At 42.4% G+C, this 17,838-nt stretch overlaps 2 protein-coding genes across 5 annotated transcripts in view; both read left to right on the plus strand.

The window, feature by feature from the left end:
* LOC109952134 (uncharacterized) overlaps positions 1 to 12,683 on the plus strand; it is a 39,212-nt gene extending 26,529 nt beyond the window's left edge. For all 4 annotated transcript variants that reach the window (XM_020587022.1, XM_020587021.1, XM_020587023.1 and 1 more), the window contains exons 32-47: positions 309 to 490; positions 1,771 to 2,030; positions 2,126 to 2,363; positions 2,442 to 2,625; positions 3,407 to 3,533; positions 3,724 to 3,810; positions 5,023 to 5,208; positions 5,336 to 5,619; positions 6,140 to 6,288; positions 7,064 to 7,148; positions 7,983 to 8,097; positions 9,903 to 10,034; positions 10,143 to 10,418; positions 11,454 to 11,595; positions 11,745 to 11,901; positions 11,978 to 12,683. In XM_020587022.1, the coding sequence (XP_020442678.1) occupies positions 309 to 490; positions 1,771 to 2,030; positions 2,126 to 2,363; positions 2,442 to 2,625; positions 3,407 to 3,533; positions 3,724 to 3,810; positions 5,023 to 5,208; positions 5,336 to 5,619; positions 6,140 to 6,288; positions 7,064 to 7,148; positions 7,983 to 8,097; positions 9,903 to 10,034; positions 10,143 to 10,418; positions 11,454 to 11,595; positions 11,745 to 11,901; positions 11,978 to 12,391 (3,018 nt within the window). In that variant the 3' untranslated portion in view covers positions 12,392 to 12,683. The remainder of the gene's footprint in view (positions 1 to 308; positions 491 to 1,770; positions 2,031 to 2,125; positions 2,364 to 2,441; positions 2,626 to 3,406; positions 3,534 to 3,723; positions 3,811 to 5,022; positions 5,209 to 5,335; positions 5,620 to 6,139; positions 6,289 to 7,063; positions 7,149 to 7,982; positions 8,098 to 9,902; positions 10,035 to 10,142; positions 10,419 to 11,453; positions 11,596 to 11,744; positions 11,902 to 11,977) is intronic.
* A 1,664-nt stretch (positions 12,684 to 14,347) lies between these two features.
* The window catches only part of bsk146 (brain specific kinase 146), a 12,037-nt gene continuing 8,546 nt past the window's right edge, over positions 14,348 to 17,838 (plus strand). The window contains exon 1 of the mRNA XM_020587020.1: positions 14,348 to 14,619. The gene's annotated coding sequence lies outside the window, so the exon portion shown is untranslated. The remainder of the gene's footprint in view (positions 14,620 to 17,838) is intronic.

Consider the following 17,838-nt stretch of genomic DNA (forward strand, 5'->3'; position numbering starts at 1 on the left):
TAATCACATTAGGCAGTTCATCAAATATTTTAATGCTATTGGAGGACAGTTCCCAGCTGGCTTTCTTATTTGTGATTACCATTGCAGTGTTTGGTGTTAAAACATGACTATTAACGTGTGAATGAGCTGATCAGGAGCAAGAAAATCTAAGTCAAGGTGTATTTAAAGTGTGCTATCACATAAAACAGACTTAAAAATACATCTTAGTGACTTGGGGTAAATGTAAACACATAGACACCTCTGAGTTGGTAGCAGTTATCCCTATTTGATGTGGCTCCAACTTAACTGTATGTTCTGCCCTCTTCCAGGCGTCCAGCCCCTGGTCAGTTGAAAGTGCAAAGTGGCACCAAAACCCTGCAGAGGCCTGTGTGATTGATGACTACCCCTGCGAAGAGTTTCATGCCCTGGCCACAGCCCAGCTGCCAGGCCCCCTCCTCCTGCAGCAGAGAATGGCCTTACTGGAGCTGCTGGAGTCCAACTGGGACACTGGGTAACACTCACATTCACTGTCACATACATATGTCTGTAGAGTTCACTGGATGTGTGGTATGTTTAGGAAACTTAATGGCCAGAGATAATGGCTAGGTTAATGGCTTTGGGGTTAATTATGGTCAGGCAATAATTTGCATCAGTTTTATTGGGGCCATTAAGTAATTACAGGGGTAAAGTGGGGACATTTATTGACACATAAATGTTTTTGTACCCCTGAGAGAAAAGCACTGACACACCATCCTTTTGTTTGGGCTTGACATCGCCAGAGAGATCAACCTAGGGATGAATAATCTGGGTTTAGTTGCTCTGAGTGCTGCCCCATCTTGTGAGTTACTGCTGTACATGTGAGTAGAAGGCAGCAGTTCAGAAAAGGTCACCCAAGCTCACAAACTTTCACTGGTGAACAGTGCATAGGGACAGTACGAGAGCAATATACTGACTTGAAGGAACATGAACCAGCAGCTTCTTTTTATTACAGCTGGATTAATAATTAAAGGATCCCACCATTGTTTTTACACATTTGATTCCATTCATCATTTATACTATACATGAATGCCATTAGGTTTTAGACTGTAGCTATTCACGTCACAAATGAGGTGGCAGTTTTGGTTGTGTTATCATGACCTTTTAAAAAAACAACTGACCAATATAAAAACATCTATAATAATTATTAAAGTGTATTCACATAGCATTTACAGTATTCAGTAATTACCTAACAAAAATCATATCCACAAAAGCCAAACTTAACAAACAAACTAAATCCACCCATCCATAATTTTTATATTTACTCTTATCCATAGGGTAATAGGATGGTTTGAGTCCACTCCAGCATGCATTTGACAAATACAGGGAAACACTTTATTATGAACTTGCAAAAGCTTTATTATTATAATTGTTTACCATAGTTCTGTGGACACACAGGAAGAGAGGCCACCTTCTATTATACTGATCAATTTGACTCAGGTTACCTTGAAGTTGAGAATTTCTTAGTGCATTTAACTCTGATCATTAAGTATCAGCAGTGTTGCAGAATGCTGTCTATGCTGCTGGGGAATGTAGGTCACACAGTTCTGCCACTTTGATTTGTCATAAGTAACATTAAGATCACTGAGCTGCAGCTGAAGAGAGAGTCACGTAACCATTAGGCAGAACTGTGTAACCATAGGGTCTCTGATGTAATGTGACAGTGTATTAAATTCATCTTGATATAAATGTGTGTGTGGTAGTGCTACCTTCCACTGGGGCTTTGAGAATGTCTTCATCCAACCTTTCTTCCAGACATCGCTACACTCAGTACCTCACAGCCCAGGTGACTGATAGTGATGGACAACCAGTCAAAAACACCAAGTCCTCCTTCTTTCACCTTCTCTGTCATCTTGAATGGGTGCCAGCCTATCGGCCACTAGAAGGAGAGCAGCCAGAGAGAAAGTACCTCTGTCCAGGCTCAGTTTACCTGAACTCCCCTGAGGTCTCCAGCCTGCTGGGGACTCATGTCGATTATGTGGACATAGACCCCAGCGAGTTCACCAGAGCTCTAGGTAACAATTTGTGTGGTGGATATCTTTGTTGTCCATGTTAGTTATTTTGAGTTAGATACATAAAAGCATCTGCCACTGTCTTTCCCTTCCTTTAGGAATGAGACATAGTATCTCAGTGGAAGCTCTGATTAACTACCTGAAGGAGTGGTGTGTCAAACCAGAAGCAGATGACCAGGAGCAGAGGCGACATGAGGACGAGTCAGAGGGTGCCGATTTCACTTCTACAGTTCAGCACATCCACAATGTCTACACCTATCTGCATACACACTGTCCCCAGAGCAGCCTGAAGGCGCTGTTCCAGCATACCCCTGCTGTATTCATAGAGTACAACAGGTATGTGGCCAGCCTTATTAACAAGTTAATATGAAAATTTAAACACCTGATGCCAGAAGTGAAACTTTGCTTCCCCAGGCGTAATGACAAGTGGTGTTCAGGACGCTTCTACCACCTGAAGGAGGTGTGCTGGAGTGATCCGACAGCCATGTTCCAGCGCTACAAACAACTGACCCACGCACCAGACAGCCCCATCCTGGAACCCAAAGTCCTGGCTCCCTTCTACAGTCCGCTGGATGGCATGAGAGACTTCTTCATCCGAGTAAGCAGCTCTATTACTGTTTTTCCACAACACTCTTTGTGTGTTAGTGTTGACTCAAGTCATTTCACTGTAAACATTGAATGGGTGATGATTCATAGTTTCTTAGAGTCATTAAGATGTTTAATTGACTTCTCACTGATCCTTGCCTCTCTTGATACACCTGTTTACCTTTATGTCCTTGCACTGCACATTTACAGTTTCTGTTGTTTATGGTGGCAGAATTACCACTTAACCAGCTTCAATTATTTTATTTTATTTTTAACTGGCAGCAGTTGTTTTTTCTAACAAAAATGACAAATTAATTATTTGTAGTTAGATAACTAGCTAATTAAACTAAGGTTAGTTCTATGAACTGGTTTCCAGCTAACTCGTTCTAAAATAGCAACCCTGTAAAGGGGTCTTAACTATGCACCTGATGGCTAAATGATATCATGCTAGAAGACTCAGGCTAAAGCTACATGTCCCAGCTATAGCTCCACAAATACAGACAGATGTCTTTGGGAAACAATGTGCTCCGCTGGCCCCCATTCACATTAGTGAACAGTTCATAACTTACATCTAATAATATATTGTGAAAATGATTTATTGTCTGCCACCTGGCATTTATGTTCAGAGATTAAGGTGTTAGAGTTTTTCAGAGTGAAGGAGGCAAATGATTTTACCATGTAGAGACTTTGTAGTGTCTTTAGCTTTAATAAACTTTTAATAACAAATATTCTGACAAGCTAGACCATTGCTAATACACTATGTATACATCTGTGCTTATATATCTTATTTGTAGTTGCTGAATGTGGAACGCAGCCCAAATATGAATCAGTATGTCGGTTTGTTGGAACTGATCTGTTCATCATCTCCCATACCAACTGCTGAAGTGCTACAGGATGTGTCAGTGCTCTATGCCAGACTTGGTAAGCATGTTCACATTGCCAGTTCTTTGTTTCATAGGGTTTCATGCATTCAGTGACTCACACTTTAGTTAATCTTTATGTCCCATCTGTCTGCAGCTCTTTATCTCTCTGCTGTTATGTTACTTGTTACATCCTCCCCCTGTTTCCTGACTTAATATAATATAATATAATAGATTTTTATTTTCAACAGCTCAAAAGTGTAAAATTCCACTAACTGGAGACCAGGAAAACATCCCTCAGTTCGAACTCAATTCTGCTTACTGTTCCACATTGAAAGGTGAGTAAAGCGCACACCATCATGTTGCAAACACAGCCCACCATTCATTAACTCACCAGCCTGGGTGTCTGTCTAACCTCCTGTTGACTACTCCAAAGTATTTGCTACAAACAAGCGTCATCCATCTGCCGTCAGAGCCGCACATGCTTTGAAAGCCGTCGGGGAGAATTTGTTCCTGCAGTATGGAATGACTTTATACTGGAGACTGAGAGCAGTTACATACTGTATGTGATTGTACAGTCTGCCTTACAAGTGTCTGGAGCTATTGCACTAGCAGAGTAGTGTACTACAGTACTGGTGTAATTGGGACTTTAGGTAACCCCATCTTAAACTGACCTCAAGCAGAAGAACTTTATTATATTTTTTAGTGAATTAACTAAAGAATAAGAAGCCATAAGGAGAGGCATGAAGCAAAAATACCGTGTGAGATGATAGAGACAGGTGCATGCAGCTGCAGCAGGAAGTTAGTTATTGTAGTTTGTCATAGACATGGCCAGCTGCTACAGCAGAAGCCGTAGAGGTGGCACACAGCTCCTGAACACAGTTTAAAGTACTTTAAAATTCTTAGTTGCTGACTGTTGCAATTTGCATCAGATCTCACCATAGACATAATACTTTCCAAGTATTTCATTTTCTCTGATGTTATCACGCATGGAGGTCCATGCATTTCACAGAAAAATACACAGTCATTTTTACTTTAACATCTATGGGTACACAGATTGGAACTGCTAATAGCTGACTAGGTGCATTTTTAATGGTTCCAAATCAGTCAAAGTATAAACAGAGATCAGCTAAAAAAGAACTTAAGCTGTAAACCGAACAATGGGGATATATCAGCTGATATTCCTTTTTTGTGTGTAATGGCAACACAAAATTACCCACAGCTAAGTGACTTTAAACATATTTGGTATTTTTCTATTGCAAATTGTTGTTTGAAACTCAGATTTACTATAGTTCCAAGTGAATTTTTATCTGGCTCTTATTAAGAGTTTTTAGATTGTCCATTTGATTTATAAAAGACCATTGTGGGGTGCTGAAAACATGAATAAAGCTTGAATGAAAACATCTGTTCAGCAATGAAGTGTCTGCCCTCTTAATCTCTTAATCTCTTAATAATAATAATAACCTATTAATAATCAAGGAGCAGTGACAATAACACAGTGAGGACAAAAAGATGCTCTAAATGTCTACAACTTCTCGCCTTGGGTTTAGGTATGGTATCTGATAAGAGGGTCTTCCCCACCAAGGATAACACCTGGGTGAGTCTGGCTCGTAAACCCATGATTTCTGACAGCAAAGAGCTGGACAAGATCTTCAAACCTCACAAGCAGGTGTGTCTGCTCAACCTGCCACCAGCAGAGAAGAAGACTGTTCCCAAGAGCAAGGCTGGGAGCTCAGGTATCCTGCTGCTGGATTTTTGTTTCTGTGTAGAATTGTCAGTGTTAGAATTACTTTTGATTATACCCTTTAATGCCCAAACCTAAACAAATGTAGCCCTGGGTAAAACTGAGATTTTGACTGTCAGGTCGCAAAGTCCCAGGAGACTGGGCTAACACGGAACCTGCCTTCAGAGAGGAGGACCGAGCTTTGTTTCTAGAGATCTGCGGTATCCGTCAGCTGTCCGATTGTGTCAAGACTGCGCCTCAGACTGAGAGCCTGAGGCCCTGTCCGTCTATGCAGGCCATGGTGCGCTCATTGATCCCCTATATCCAGAGGTTCCTCTACCACCACGACAAGCTGGCTGATGTCTACACAGACTTGATTGACAACAACATAAGAGAGAAAGTCAAGCGACTTTACTTTGCACAGGTCAGAAGATCACATGTAGTTGATTTGGAGCAATTATTTGGATTCTGGAGGTTTTTCCCTTGTTCAGGGAGAATCTCTGACCATGATCAGATGAAAAATGTAACATCTGGAACTTTGTTTTAGCTGCGTACCTGTTTGTTCTCTGTCCCTGTTACTCTGTCAAGCCAGATTTACAGTACCAATTTACAATACCTACATTTACATTGTGCAGTCAGTGCCTGGGCTGACTGACCATGTGCAGTCTGAAAGTGAAGAAAAGCTCAGTAGGTATAGTTCAGTGGTGGATTTGGCTTAGGCAATATCAGATTCTGATTTGCACTCAGTGTGTTCTTATCAGTGTTGTGTCTCTCCCAGAGCAGTGAGGACTGTTTGTGCATCTCTCAGCAGTCTGATGCACATTCACACTGATCTTAAAGATGTCATTTCCTCTTACATACAGCAATAATGATCATAGGTGTGTACATTCACCCGGACCTTTACTGTACTGTGCAGTTTTAAGTTGTCCACTGCATGTTTACAGGTAGGTAAGCTGTACATCCGCTACCAGCTGGATGTTGCCGACAGTGATGAAGCTGTGGTGGAGGTGCAGGACGTCATCTGTCTGCTCAAGGACGAGAAAGAGCTCTACATCCAGAAAGATCACCTTTCAGCCAAACTGGAAATCTGCAGGTTTGTGTGTGGTGGAGAGAGTCTCAGGACTCACTCCTGTTGAGGAACTGATTCTTCATCATTTTAACCTTCATTAAGTCAAAGAAGAAGTCTTTATTCACAGTGCCCTTCTTCAAGCTTCAGTCCTCTTGCATGAGTATACAGACAGAGATTAGAGATAGAAACAAACCGTATTAGGCAGATCAAGTATCTGAAAATTTTGTGTGCAAGGTTTTTAGGCATGTTTGGTTGCTGTCTCAGTTCTCCCCAGGTCTCAGGTTACCATGTATTGTATGTAAATAGATTATATTTGAACATTATTTTTAGGAAATCCTCAATGATTAAATACATAACTGGAAAACAGTCTTTTATTGGACCGAAAGTCACAAAATTCAAAACACTGCAGGTGTATTTTAAAATGTTTTAACTAATCATCTTGTAATGACCGTCACTTCAGTTCTACTTTCTGTGCATGAGTTATCATATGCAGTAAAAGATGACAGTATGCAATCCAGTCAGCTGAGTTTTGCCACAAACTCAGCTGACTGGATTCTCTGCTGTATGATTTCACATGAGGCTTTTCACACCTTTTAACTGTGTATGAACTACGCATGAGTTTCCAACTTCTAATTGAAGCTATGTGTTACCTTCTATGCTATTTTCATCTTCACCGCACCACACCAGATGGTGACATCATCTGGGTAAGGTGCTGCATTAAGCAATCATGTATGGGGGACGATTGAGATGTGGACTCCCCCTGCAACTTCTCTGAATCCTGTTGCTGTACATGTTTCAGGGAGCTGGTGAAGCTGTTCTGCACAGAGAGCAACCACAGGAAAGAGCTGATGACTTTCCTGAGTTTCCTGATAGGCTCACTCAGTGTAAGTGTTATATGATCAGGTTCACAGCCTCACATGTCTGATTGATTACTAATCCATATCCAGAGAAAAGGGTCCTTGCTCACTCACTCACTCAAAACACGCACATGCACCACTATCACCACAGAGCTGACCACAGCTAGAACTAATAGGCTAAATCCTTGGGGAGTGCCACGTTTACATTGCATGGCAACTTGCTCTCATCTGTAGAGCAGGTTGCATCACAGACTCTGCGAAGTCAGAGGTTAACAAATCTCACATCATCCTCAACTTTGAAAAAGGTTTTAATGATGTCAATCTGAAGCATAATACACTGGAGTCAGACAGATGCAGATATGAGAGGCTTAGGGGAAACTGCGTATTATGCTTCTCAACTCATTATATCTACTTATTACTTTTAACTTTTATATTATTCCAATGAGTTAATTCAACAGTCACTGGCAGCACAGGTTAATTGGGTTTCAACATTTTAATGAGATTATCTGCCACTGCCACTGCTGGCAACAGTATCTGAAAGGAGAAATCTACTCAGCTCTGCTCATATTGTGGAGTTCTTTCTGTAAATAAAGATTTGAAACAGATTAGTTATTCCTTGTTGTCTGTAAAGTGTTTCTATGTGGGAAAACCAGCAATGCTTTCATTCACCGCTAGAGGAGAATTGTGTGCGTTCAGTAGCTTGCAGTTCTCCCAGTGTGAATAAAATGAATATGTAATTCAGATCTTGGAAAGATTTAAGAAAATCTTTTAATATAAAACAAATGTCATATTCTACATCAAGATCAGATCTCAACTCTGCTGTATTGTCCTCACAGTCATAAACTCTGTTCATGTCCACAGGACCCAGGAGCTCTGAAGAGATTCTTGAACAAAGAGGACATCAGAGAGCTGCCCGGTGACGAGGAGCAGTGGGAGGTCCCAGAGCCTCCCAAACCGGAGATTATCCAGGAGAGAGGTACGGCGGAGACAGACACAAAGGTCCCAAAAGCTAGCCACTGATTGGGTTTCAGGTGTTGGAGAGTTGTAGCTCCATATGGAGTTATTGTCAGGTGACTAAATAAAGGAAAACCCTGAATAAATGGGTGGTCTCTTCCAGGATTCAGTGCCTCGATCCATAGGCAACTCACTACTCAAGTCAACTCAGTGTAATTTTATTGTCAGCCTGCAGCCAGGTAAAAAAAAACAAAACAAAACAAAGCAAAAAAGTAAAACACTTAATGAAAGCACTGCAATAAGATATTCCAGTCAATCATCTCATTACCTAGTAACCATAGCTCCATTAGTGCAAAGCTGATCGGCAGCTAGTCATCTTCCTGAGAATTTAGAGTCATAGCCTGAGAAATACAAGAATTTTTCACTCTGTTAGATTTTGTTTTCAGCACCCTAAAACTCAAGTTCTCTGTTCAGAGGATGGGAGGGACTGGCCAACATGGATTGACCCTTTGAAATGACTCTCCACTGAAAGCTATGTGGCAAATTCTGTACGTCAGTGCCAGTGATCTTGCTGGCTGCTTTGACTATATGGTGCAGCATAATAACCATATTATTATAAAGAAAGTTAAAACAAATTCAAACAAAACACCAAATCAGGGACTGTCTTTTGGAGGAGTGGTGTTCATCCCTCCAGTAGAGTTCAGAGACTTGTAGAGCCAATGCCAAGGTGCACTAAAGCTGTTTTGGTGGCAAATGGTGGCCCAACACCTTACTGAGACACTTTATGTTGGGTTTCCTTTCATTTGCCACCCATTATTAAGTGAAATCTGATAAACTGCCTCAAGTGAGTCAATCTTGGTCAAAGCTGAAGACTACAGATTTGAAAATTAAAAAAAATGTGGGAGTGTGGAGCTAAGAAGATGTGTGCTGTCTCAGCCTTGCTCAGTTTTTTTATGTAAAGCACTTTGAATTTCTTTGTGTACAAAAGGTGGTCTATAAATAAACTGACCTTACAGGTCCCACCTGTTTTAGGAAAGTAGTAGCTTAGTGTTTTTAAAGGACACTAAGCTATGTATCTGTGAGTTTTTAAAAGAATGTCTTCAGTAGGAAGCACTGGGCGTGGGACTGAGAGCCACAGACAGGATAGTAAAGTCAAACCAGGGCAATGGCCACACTATTGTTTAAGTGTACACAGTGTGAGAAACATATCCTGGAAAATACATATCTGAGGCTCATTGTAAATGTGCGAAAGAATTAGAATTTGATGCAGAACATCAGCATGTAACTCAGTGCTGTAACTGGAGCATGAGATGAATTCGAACCAAACAGTGTAGCTTTGTCTGTGCTTGTGGCATCTTACATCTGCAGCTCCTGCTGTTCTCTCTGACACTTGCCCCGATTTCCATTATCATTTCATAAAATTCAAATTGTTTTTCTTCTCCGTCTCAGCTCTGCACACACTCCTTCTATGCACACACACACACACACACACACACACACACAGATAACTAGTGTTTCTCACATATGCTAATTTGGGTTTGTTCACTGTTGTGTGTGGCAACATAAAAGAGCAGCTGTTGCCAGGGCTCAAAGAGTGAGAGGAGCAGGTCCCTCATTGCAGTGTGGGGCACACACACACACACACACACACCTACACACACATCTACAAGGATTAATATGATCAAAAGGCTTTTTCATTGCAAAATCTGTTTTTATGAGGTGACAGCACTGCTGCAGGCTTTTAGATGATTGTTGTTGTTGTTCAGTTTTTATCCACTGCTTTGTTTTTCTTCTGTGGTTTTAACTCTTGAAAATGTTTTACTCCAGTGCTATCAAGGAGTTTCTCCAGCATCAGCTCCTCAGAGGAGCAACCTCGCCCTGCACAAGAGGATGGCGAACAGACACTGGTTTGCTGGCCTCCTCGAGCATCTATACTGAATACAGGAGGCAGTCGTGCAGGTACTAGATGCATTTGTTCAGCATAAAGGTTGTTTGTGGTTTGTTGTTTCCGTTTGGTCATTTCTTCAGTGGTAAACTACATTTCTCGTTTCCTACAATTCCAAAAAGGCCATCCAGATGGGGGCGTAGTTGAAGCTGTCATGAAGATGTGGCCGCCTCCTGCTCCACCTAAAGACAGAGACCCAGAGAAAGAGGTCACCCCCAAAGGCGGCAGCCATGTCCTCCCCCCAAATCCCAGCAGTCATGAAGGAAACCAGCCACTCAAGAATAGCAGCAGCAGCAGGCCTCCAGAGCAGCCTGTCCCTCAGAAGGTCCTCAGTCACCCAGGGAAGCCTAACCTTGCTGCAGTGACCACCAACATCAACACCACCCCACAGCCTCCAGGTCACACATATGGATGTCTTTCTCCTACTGCCATTGATTGTGTTTGTGCTGGTTTAATTACTGCAGATGCTAAATTGATCTTAAAGCTGCACCTGTCAATATTTTTGTATTTACATTATATCCAGTATCTCTGTGTAACACGAAGAAGGCTGCTCACAGTCATGAATCTTTAAAAAAGGAATCCATCTCTGCACAGCATCTTAGCTTCTTTCAGTTTGTTGTTTTGGTTTTCTGCTCCACAAATGCATCATCCCTGTTTCCTGTCACAGCAGGCCTTTGTTTTCACAGTAAAAGCTCTGATATATCTTCTTTACAATATCTGCCCCACAACAAATGACAGACACACAAGGCTAGTAACTAGCTAGTGAAGGAAGTTAAACTGCTCACAATTAAAGTACCAGATATTTGCCTTGTCGAAGACCAACCCACCACATGTTAGCCATAGCTGGTTTATTAGGTGAATATATGTCCATGTTGTGTTTTCAGCTTGTTCCCACAAATGGGCAAATGAACAGATTTATTAGTGCATCTTTAAATCACGTAAAGTTATTTAGTTCCATAAATTTTATATATTTGAATGGTTGTAACCCAGCAGCTAATGCTAAACTAGCTAACAACCCTACAGAGCTACTAGCTAGTGCTTGTTAAACTTTGGAGGTTAGTAATAAAATAAAGGCTGCTCAGGGCCTCTAATCAGTGGCCCCAAACTATGTAGAAGATTCTGAGGCTCTAAAATGATTATTGACAGTAATATTTGGTGGATATTATTGGCCTTCTTTTGGTCTTTTGTGTGGCAGCATTTTAAACACCAAGCTCTGTCTTAGTAAAAATAGTTCAGTTTAGATTTCTGAGTCATACTCAGAATTTGTTGTTATGTAAAGCCACCACATCTGTGTGGCATAAATAAGGACTTATGCAGCCACAGTGATTTTAAGATGCTACTGCATAATGACACAAATTCTATGGAGTGGCATTATTCCCGGCACACCCTAAAAATTCTTAATTCTTCCATTCGATGTTGTCTGTCACTGACAGAGCTCAGTCAACAGAGTGAGACTGCTGAGTCTGACAGAGCTGTGAAGGAAGAGGAAAGCCTCACAGCTCCGAGACCAAAACAGAGTGATCCATCTGCCAAGCCTGCTGAGACAGCCAGTGACCGGGCCGCTCCAAACAGCCTGTAAGATTCCTTCCCTCATCTCACAATTTTTGAAATATTCATGTAGAAAACTAATGTTAATTTTTACCCAAAACACAACCCACAAAACAAACCCAATTTCCCCACCTTCTCTTTCTCCCTAAACTGATCATGCCTGTCTCTCTTGTCAGCATCACCCCTGAGGCTGTAGTGCTTCCCAGTACGTTTCAGGGGACTACAGCTTCTGCAGAGACTCAGCGTCCCCCTCTGAGCCTAGACTTCCCTCTCAGGAAGCCTCCACAGGCCACACTGGAGGACATGGAGCTCACCTGCCAGAAACCTACCACTGTCAGTGCATTCACTACATGTGATCCTGTCCCAGTGGTTGAGTGTGAGGATTTCTAAAGATGCTTTTCTTTTGTAGGTGACGTTATCTGATGACCCAATGGACGTGGCAGCGATTGGTGAGTGGGGGGAACAACTGGTCAACTCTTTCCTGTGCCACTGGAGAGACAGTGATCATCCCGCACGGCCCACACAGTTCCTGTGGTGCAATCAGAGTGGAGAAAGCGGCCAGCCCTATGACTTCAAACTCACCTTTGGACCAGGAGGAGGGCTGGGGGTGGTGTACGTGGAAGTGAAGTCAACAAAAAAGAAGGAGCGGTCATTTATCCACCTCTCTGTCAATGAGCTGGACTTTGCACTGAAAGAGAAAGAGCGCTACCACATATACCGAGTGTATAGCGCAGGAGATGCTCTGAACGTGCGCCTGTGTCGCATTCAGAACCTGGCACAGCATCTCCACACCAAAGACCTGGAACTCTATTTGTTTGTCTAAGGCCTTTTGAAGTCTATAATATTTGCACTACACATTTAACCTTTCCAAGTTTATCCTGCCCTGATCATAGTCCTTTTAACTGAGTCTGTGATACTGCCTACTGAAGAATGTTGCACATTCCTTTCTCATAATTGCTTATTATTTTATTGCTAACAAACTACACACAGTTGTGTGCTTTTTTTAAATCTGTTATAAAAGTGGTCAGTGGACATACTGTATGTTTTAACCCTTTTCTATTTCCCTTACCTTATATTTACTTTTCCACTCCTTCAAAATAAAATTTGATGACGTGACTGAATTTGACTCATGGTGTTCTAAGCAAACAGACTGTCTGTTTTTATTCCTCAAATAATCCAACATACGGTTCTAGTAAATCTTTAGTAAAGTGGGATTCTCTTACCTTAACCTCACTGACAGACAAAGTGATTACATCTGAGAGTTAAGTTAAATTAAGTGGAAGCAGAGCTGACTGGACAGGTCCCTTACAGGTTCCCATCATTCAGGGTAATTATACTGTCACAGTGAACAGGCTGTACTTTGTGTAACGCCAGTACACAGGACATCTCTGTGGTGCTCACAGATCTCCTCCATTCATCTTTTAACACTCACAAAGCTCTTCATGATACACTTATTCTCTTTAAAGAAAAGCACATCAGACATTCTGGCCAGTTCAAGCTTGAAACACAGAAAACACCAAACAATACAGGAAAGGAAACAAAAAAATAAATATGACTCTTTTTTTAATTCATCTTGTTGTGTGAGGAAAAAAATAAAAATGTCCTACTCCCTATTTTTCTGGGACCCTATGGGGCCCTCCCAAAGGACCCCTGGTGGTCCCTGGAACCTACTTCCACTCTGTGGCATTGTTGCAGGAGGGCAATCCCTGCAAAACAGGCCACCTGTGTGATGAGAGTTGGAGAGATCAAAAACGGCCCCTGGGGAGAGCACCACCCTGTTTTCATCCTGTGATGCAACATCTTGGTAACCAAAGGGTTGTTTTCTACAAAGAATCAGTCACAGGTCATGCATCACTAAGATAGTAAATGAACCATGGGTAGGATGTTTCTGATCAGAGCTGGGGTTATTTAGTGTGGAATAATTGTACAATGAAAAACAGTCACATGCAGTCATGGTACTGTTATGTCACTGCAGCATTGTGGTTGTTTACTGTTGCTCCTGTGTTTTACTAGAGCTAAAGCAGCAGCACAGTCATGACACAGAACAGCGATGACTGCTAGCTGACTTGTTTTTCACAAACACCACATTTATATTAGAGTTGGGATTTCTCTTGCACTGCATAGATGTCCTCTTTGTATTGGCCTTATGAGGCATTCAGGGCCAACTTGTAAATTCCATCTAGAGTTTTCATAATCAAGACGTGGTAACAAAAGTGGCAGGAACCATCTTTCTCCTAGCATTGGAAGAAAAAAACAGACAACTTCATGCTTAACCTACCTGTGTTCAGCTTGAATTGCTCTGAGTAAGCTGAGATCCAAAAAGATGAATAATATGCTGTAGATGATGAGGTGCATCTGTTGCCACATGAAAGTTGAGCAGGCTGTGTAATTGTTGATTTTAAAAAACACACACACAAAGTGGATTTCATATAGCCTAATAACATGTTACAAATATAATAATAATTTTAAAAATGAATTGATAAACTAATCTAATGTGTGCTAATTTAAAGAATATATTAATATAATAATAATCGTTTATTAATCAATAATTATTAATAATACTGATTAATTGTTAGTTATAATAATAAATGATTACATTCCCATGTATTAATGTGTGTTATATTACATCTTTGTGTGTATGATTTTTCCGACAGTTTTTGAAGGCAGCATAGTCTGTACGGAGACAGCGAGCTGCAACGGCGCCCGGCGGAGCAGCGCTGCGATTGGCTAGAGCGGTGAGGAGAGGGCGGGCTTTCCTACCCCTCCTCGCCTGGGTACTGGCGCTCCTCTCCTCCCCTGACTCCCCTCTCCTCTCATCCTAGAGGACAGAGCGATGCGGAGACAATAGGACGCAGAGTCGGAGGAGGCTGCAGGATGCTCGTCGCCACATCTACCGACACACGGCTGCTCGGAGGCTCCTCACAGACCACCGAGCTCAGGCGTTTCTCTCAGCACACCTGGCCTTAGTATGCGTTCATATATCGTGTGTGTACCAGCAGCCTGGACAGACAGGGCGGACTCCACAGCCTCCATATGGGAACTGACTGAAAGGTGAGTAAACCGGGGTTGACGCTTCCTCTCCTCACCTGCACCCTGACCAAACCCAGCCCGCGTCTGACGCACTAAATGATACAGCAGTTGCCATAATAACTGGGTTACGCTGTGTTTGCTTGTGTTCAATGCACGACTGGCTGAGCCCGTTCTGTGCAGCAGTACACACACCGAAAACGATGCGATTTTGCCACAGTAGCGTGTTTAGTGTTGTCCCATTTATCCCCAGCACACACTTCTGTTTACACAGGTTACAGAATTTGGGTGTAGTGGGATGTGTGTTATTCATCACATCACACCCCTCCCTCCATGCACCCTTCTGGGGACAGCCAGGTATCTGCAGCGGATCATGTGTGTGCATGTTTTCCTGTCAGTCAGCTCATCTGAGCTCTGTCACGCTGTGTCAGTGCAGCCTGAGGACACACTGCAGGTGGGATCTAACATGTCGTAGCCCCCACAAAAGGCCGAAGCGGAGGAATTCTGGAGAATAATAAGAGCTCATAATGTTTACATCCTGACTGTCCGCCCTGCATGGTGTCTGCGCAGGCTGAGCCAAAGAGCAGCCATTTATGCCTTTGTTTAAAGAATTAAAACTGCTTACACTCATTGTGCTGCACAATTTAGGCCAGAAAATGTACTAATGACATTCTTTGTTATGACTTTGCTTTACTCTTCTGTGACTTTATGAATTGTGAAGCACTGTGAGAGCTTCTATGGTTGCATGTGTTTGTGTGATAAGCCCAGCTTTAGCTCCTGGACGGTACATGAAAGCTGACACTCCACAAGCAGGATACCTTCTGGCATGATGAGTCACACAGCACGACGTAGGTCACATTGATGGTCCAGTGTTCAGCTAATCCTCGCTGATGGGTTTCTCACTGGCAGTGGCGCTGACTAGCTGGGTCCCCATGCCACCAAAATGCAGCTTTGGGAGGAAAGTGGGAGATGTCCTGATGTTGTTTGTGGGCACAGACAAACAGCAGTGTTTTATAGAGGTGCCACCTACATAAAGGGCTGCTCTTGTCTGCATTTGAAGGTGTTTCTTGGTTACCTAGTGACAGTGTATAAGTGGATGTGGCCATACAAGCCCTATTTTCATCACAGGGACTTTCCAAGGGGAAAAGGAACCTTTGGTTCATCTGCCTGTGTTTCAACAAGAGGAAGCAGGGTCTAAATTTGGTTCCGGGGTCTAGTTCTACTCTGCCAGAAGATGTTCCTAGTAGAGGGGTAGCACTTTCTGAAGAACTGAGAACTATCAGGGCGAGGCCTGCAGTGCTGAACATCACTGATTGGTTAAATACCGTGCAGCATTTTACACACAAAATCCCTAACACCCTGTTGCTGACATCAGCAGGCAATTGTAATCTTCCTGGGGCTTTGACACTGCTGTGGAAATTCAAATCATACTGTGTTTGAGGGACATTTACCCCAGGGAAAGTTCTTGGACTTTATCCTCTGGGAACGAAAAGTACCAGGAACTTTTGGGTGGAACCATACCTATAAATATAAGTCATGTACCGCACAGTAGCCTCTGTGTCTGTGGAGAGGTTTTGTCAACTCAACAAAAACAGATTACAAACTAATTTGGTAACAGAAAACCTGTGTTGCAAACCGGAGGTGTGGAGTTTATCAAAAAGTCATATTAAAGGTGTAGTATGAGAGATCCAGTGCCATCTAGTGGTGAGGCAGCAGATTGCAACGTTCTGCAAAGCTGTCATACATTGTGCTCAAGAGCCCTCACAGCCCTTTCACAGCAATTACCGTAAATGAAGGACAAGCTCCATACTCAGAAAACAAGCGTGACTGACTTGCAAAAGTTAACGGCAGCTCACTTGATGCAATAATATAATTTTCAAGAAGGCTGAATACAAACACATTAAGATCTGCAGTAATACCATTTTATTCATTAGGCCTATTAATAAACACTCAGGGAGACTTTAAACATCCATCTTGGCCGCTCCAAGCACTCTTACCATAATTGAATGAAAAGAAGCACAATAGAAGTGGACCAGCAGCCGGTTTGATTGGGTTTTTGCAATCAACAGCTCATTTGTCCACAGTTAACTTTAACCTGTCCCATTTCTTGCTGTCTTTGCTTCTTTGACAATGAAGACTCATGCTGTTTTTTTCTTGTGTTAAAGTTCAACTATGATCCTCATTCTTCACATTATAGTTCTTAAACTCACAATGCTCTTTACCTCTTTTTGTCCTCCAACCATCTCCGATCCAAGCTGCTACTTCCGTGCAAAAACGTGAATTTCACACCAGTGTGTGTTTTGTTCGTTCTAAGCTACTGTAGAAACATGGCAGCCTCCATGATGGGGGACCTGCTCCTGTGTAGATATAAAATGCTCATTCTAAGCTAAAGAAAACACAACAATTCTTATTTTCTGGTGATTCCACGTGAATGAAAACATAATGATGCCTGCTCCTGTCCATTTTTGCTAATAAAACTTTCTAGATCTTACACACTGCACTTTTAAGTTGCACTGTATGAAATGTACAACCAGTGTTGTTGTTGCTTGCCCCACGCTACAGACTGAAAGTCTGGATGTCTTGGCTGCTGTTGCTTCGATTTGGACCATTTGTGTTGTAAGCTGTCTCTTGTGAGTCATCCAGGTTTATTGAAATGCCAAACTAAATGACTGGAGTGGCTCTTTAAACAAAAGTGGAGCGCCACTTGCAAGCCAGAATACAGGATGTCAGCTTCTTCTCACTGACGATCAGTGTTTGAATGCCATTTCTAATTACAGTAAAGTCAGAGGTCAGTTCCAGAAGGAAGCAGTCTGAATGATTATATCTCTGACCTTTGGTCAAACATCTGTTGCTGTTGTGTCAGTAGGTGCTGTTGGCTGCTGGTGCAGAGATATTGGCATCTTCCTCCACATGCAGTTGCTGGCACTCTGCTACTCAACAGTCCTGATCACTGTGTGCTCCTCTGTCTGTCTGTCTGTCCTCTCTCCTTATTTTCTCTCCTTTACACTACTCTCTGTTAATGCCTGGTGCCACACACACACACACACACACACACACACTGCAGCAGTGCGCAGCAGTCAGTCACTTCTGATTGTGCCCAGCTTTTTGTAAACTGAAGACAGATCCTATTTGTGCAGATCATTTAATGCCGACGTGTTTTTGTTGGGGCTGTTTCTCATATAGGAAACGGGAACGTGTGTTTTTGTTGGAAAAGTCACTGAAATGCAAAAAGGAAAAAGATGG

This window comes from Monopterus albus, unplaced genomic scaffold (genome assembly GCF_001952655.1).
Source record: "Monopterus albus unplaced genomic scaffold, M_albus_1.0 scaffold434.1, whole genome shotgun sequence".
Classification (NCBI taxonomy): Eukaryota; Metazoa; Chordata; class Actinopteri; order Synbranchiformes; family Synbranchidae; genus Monopterus; species Monopterus albus.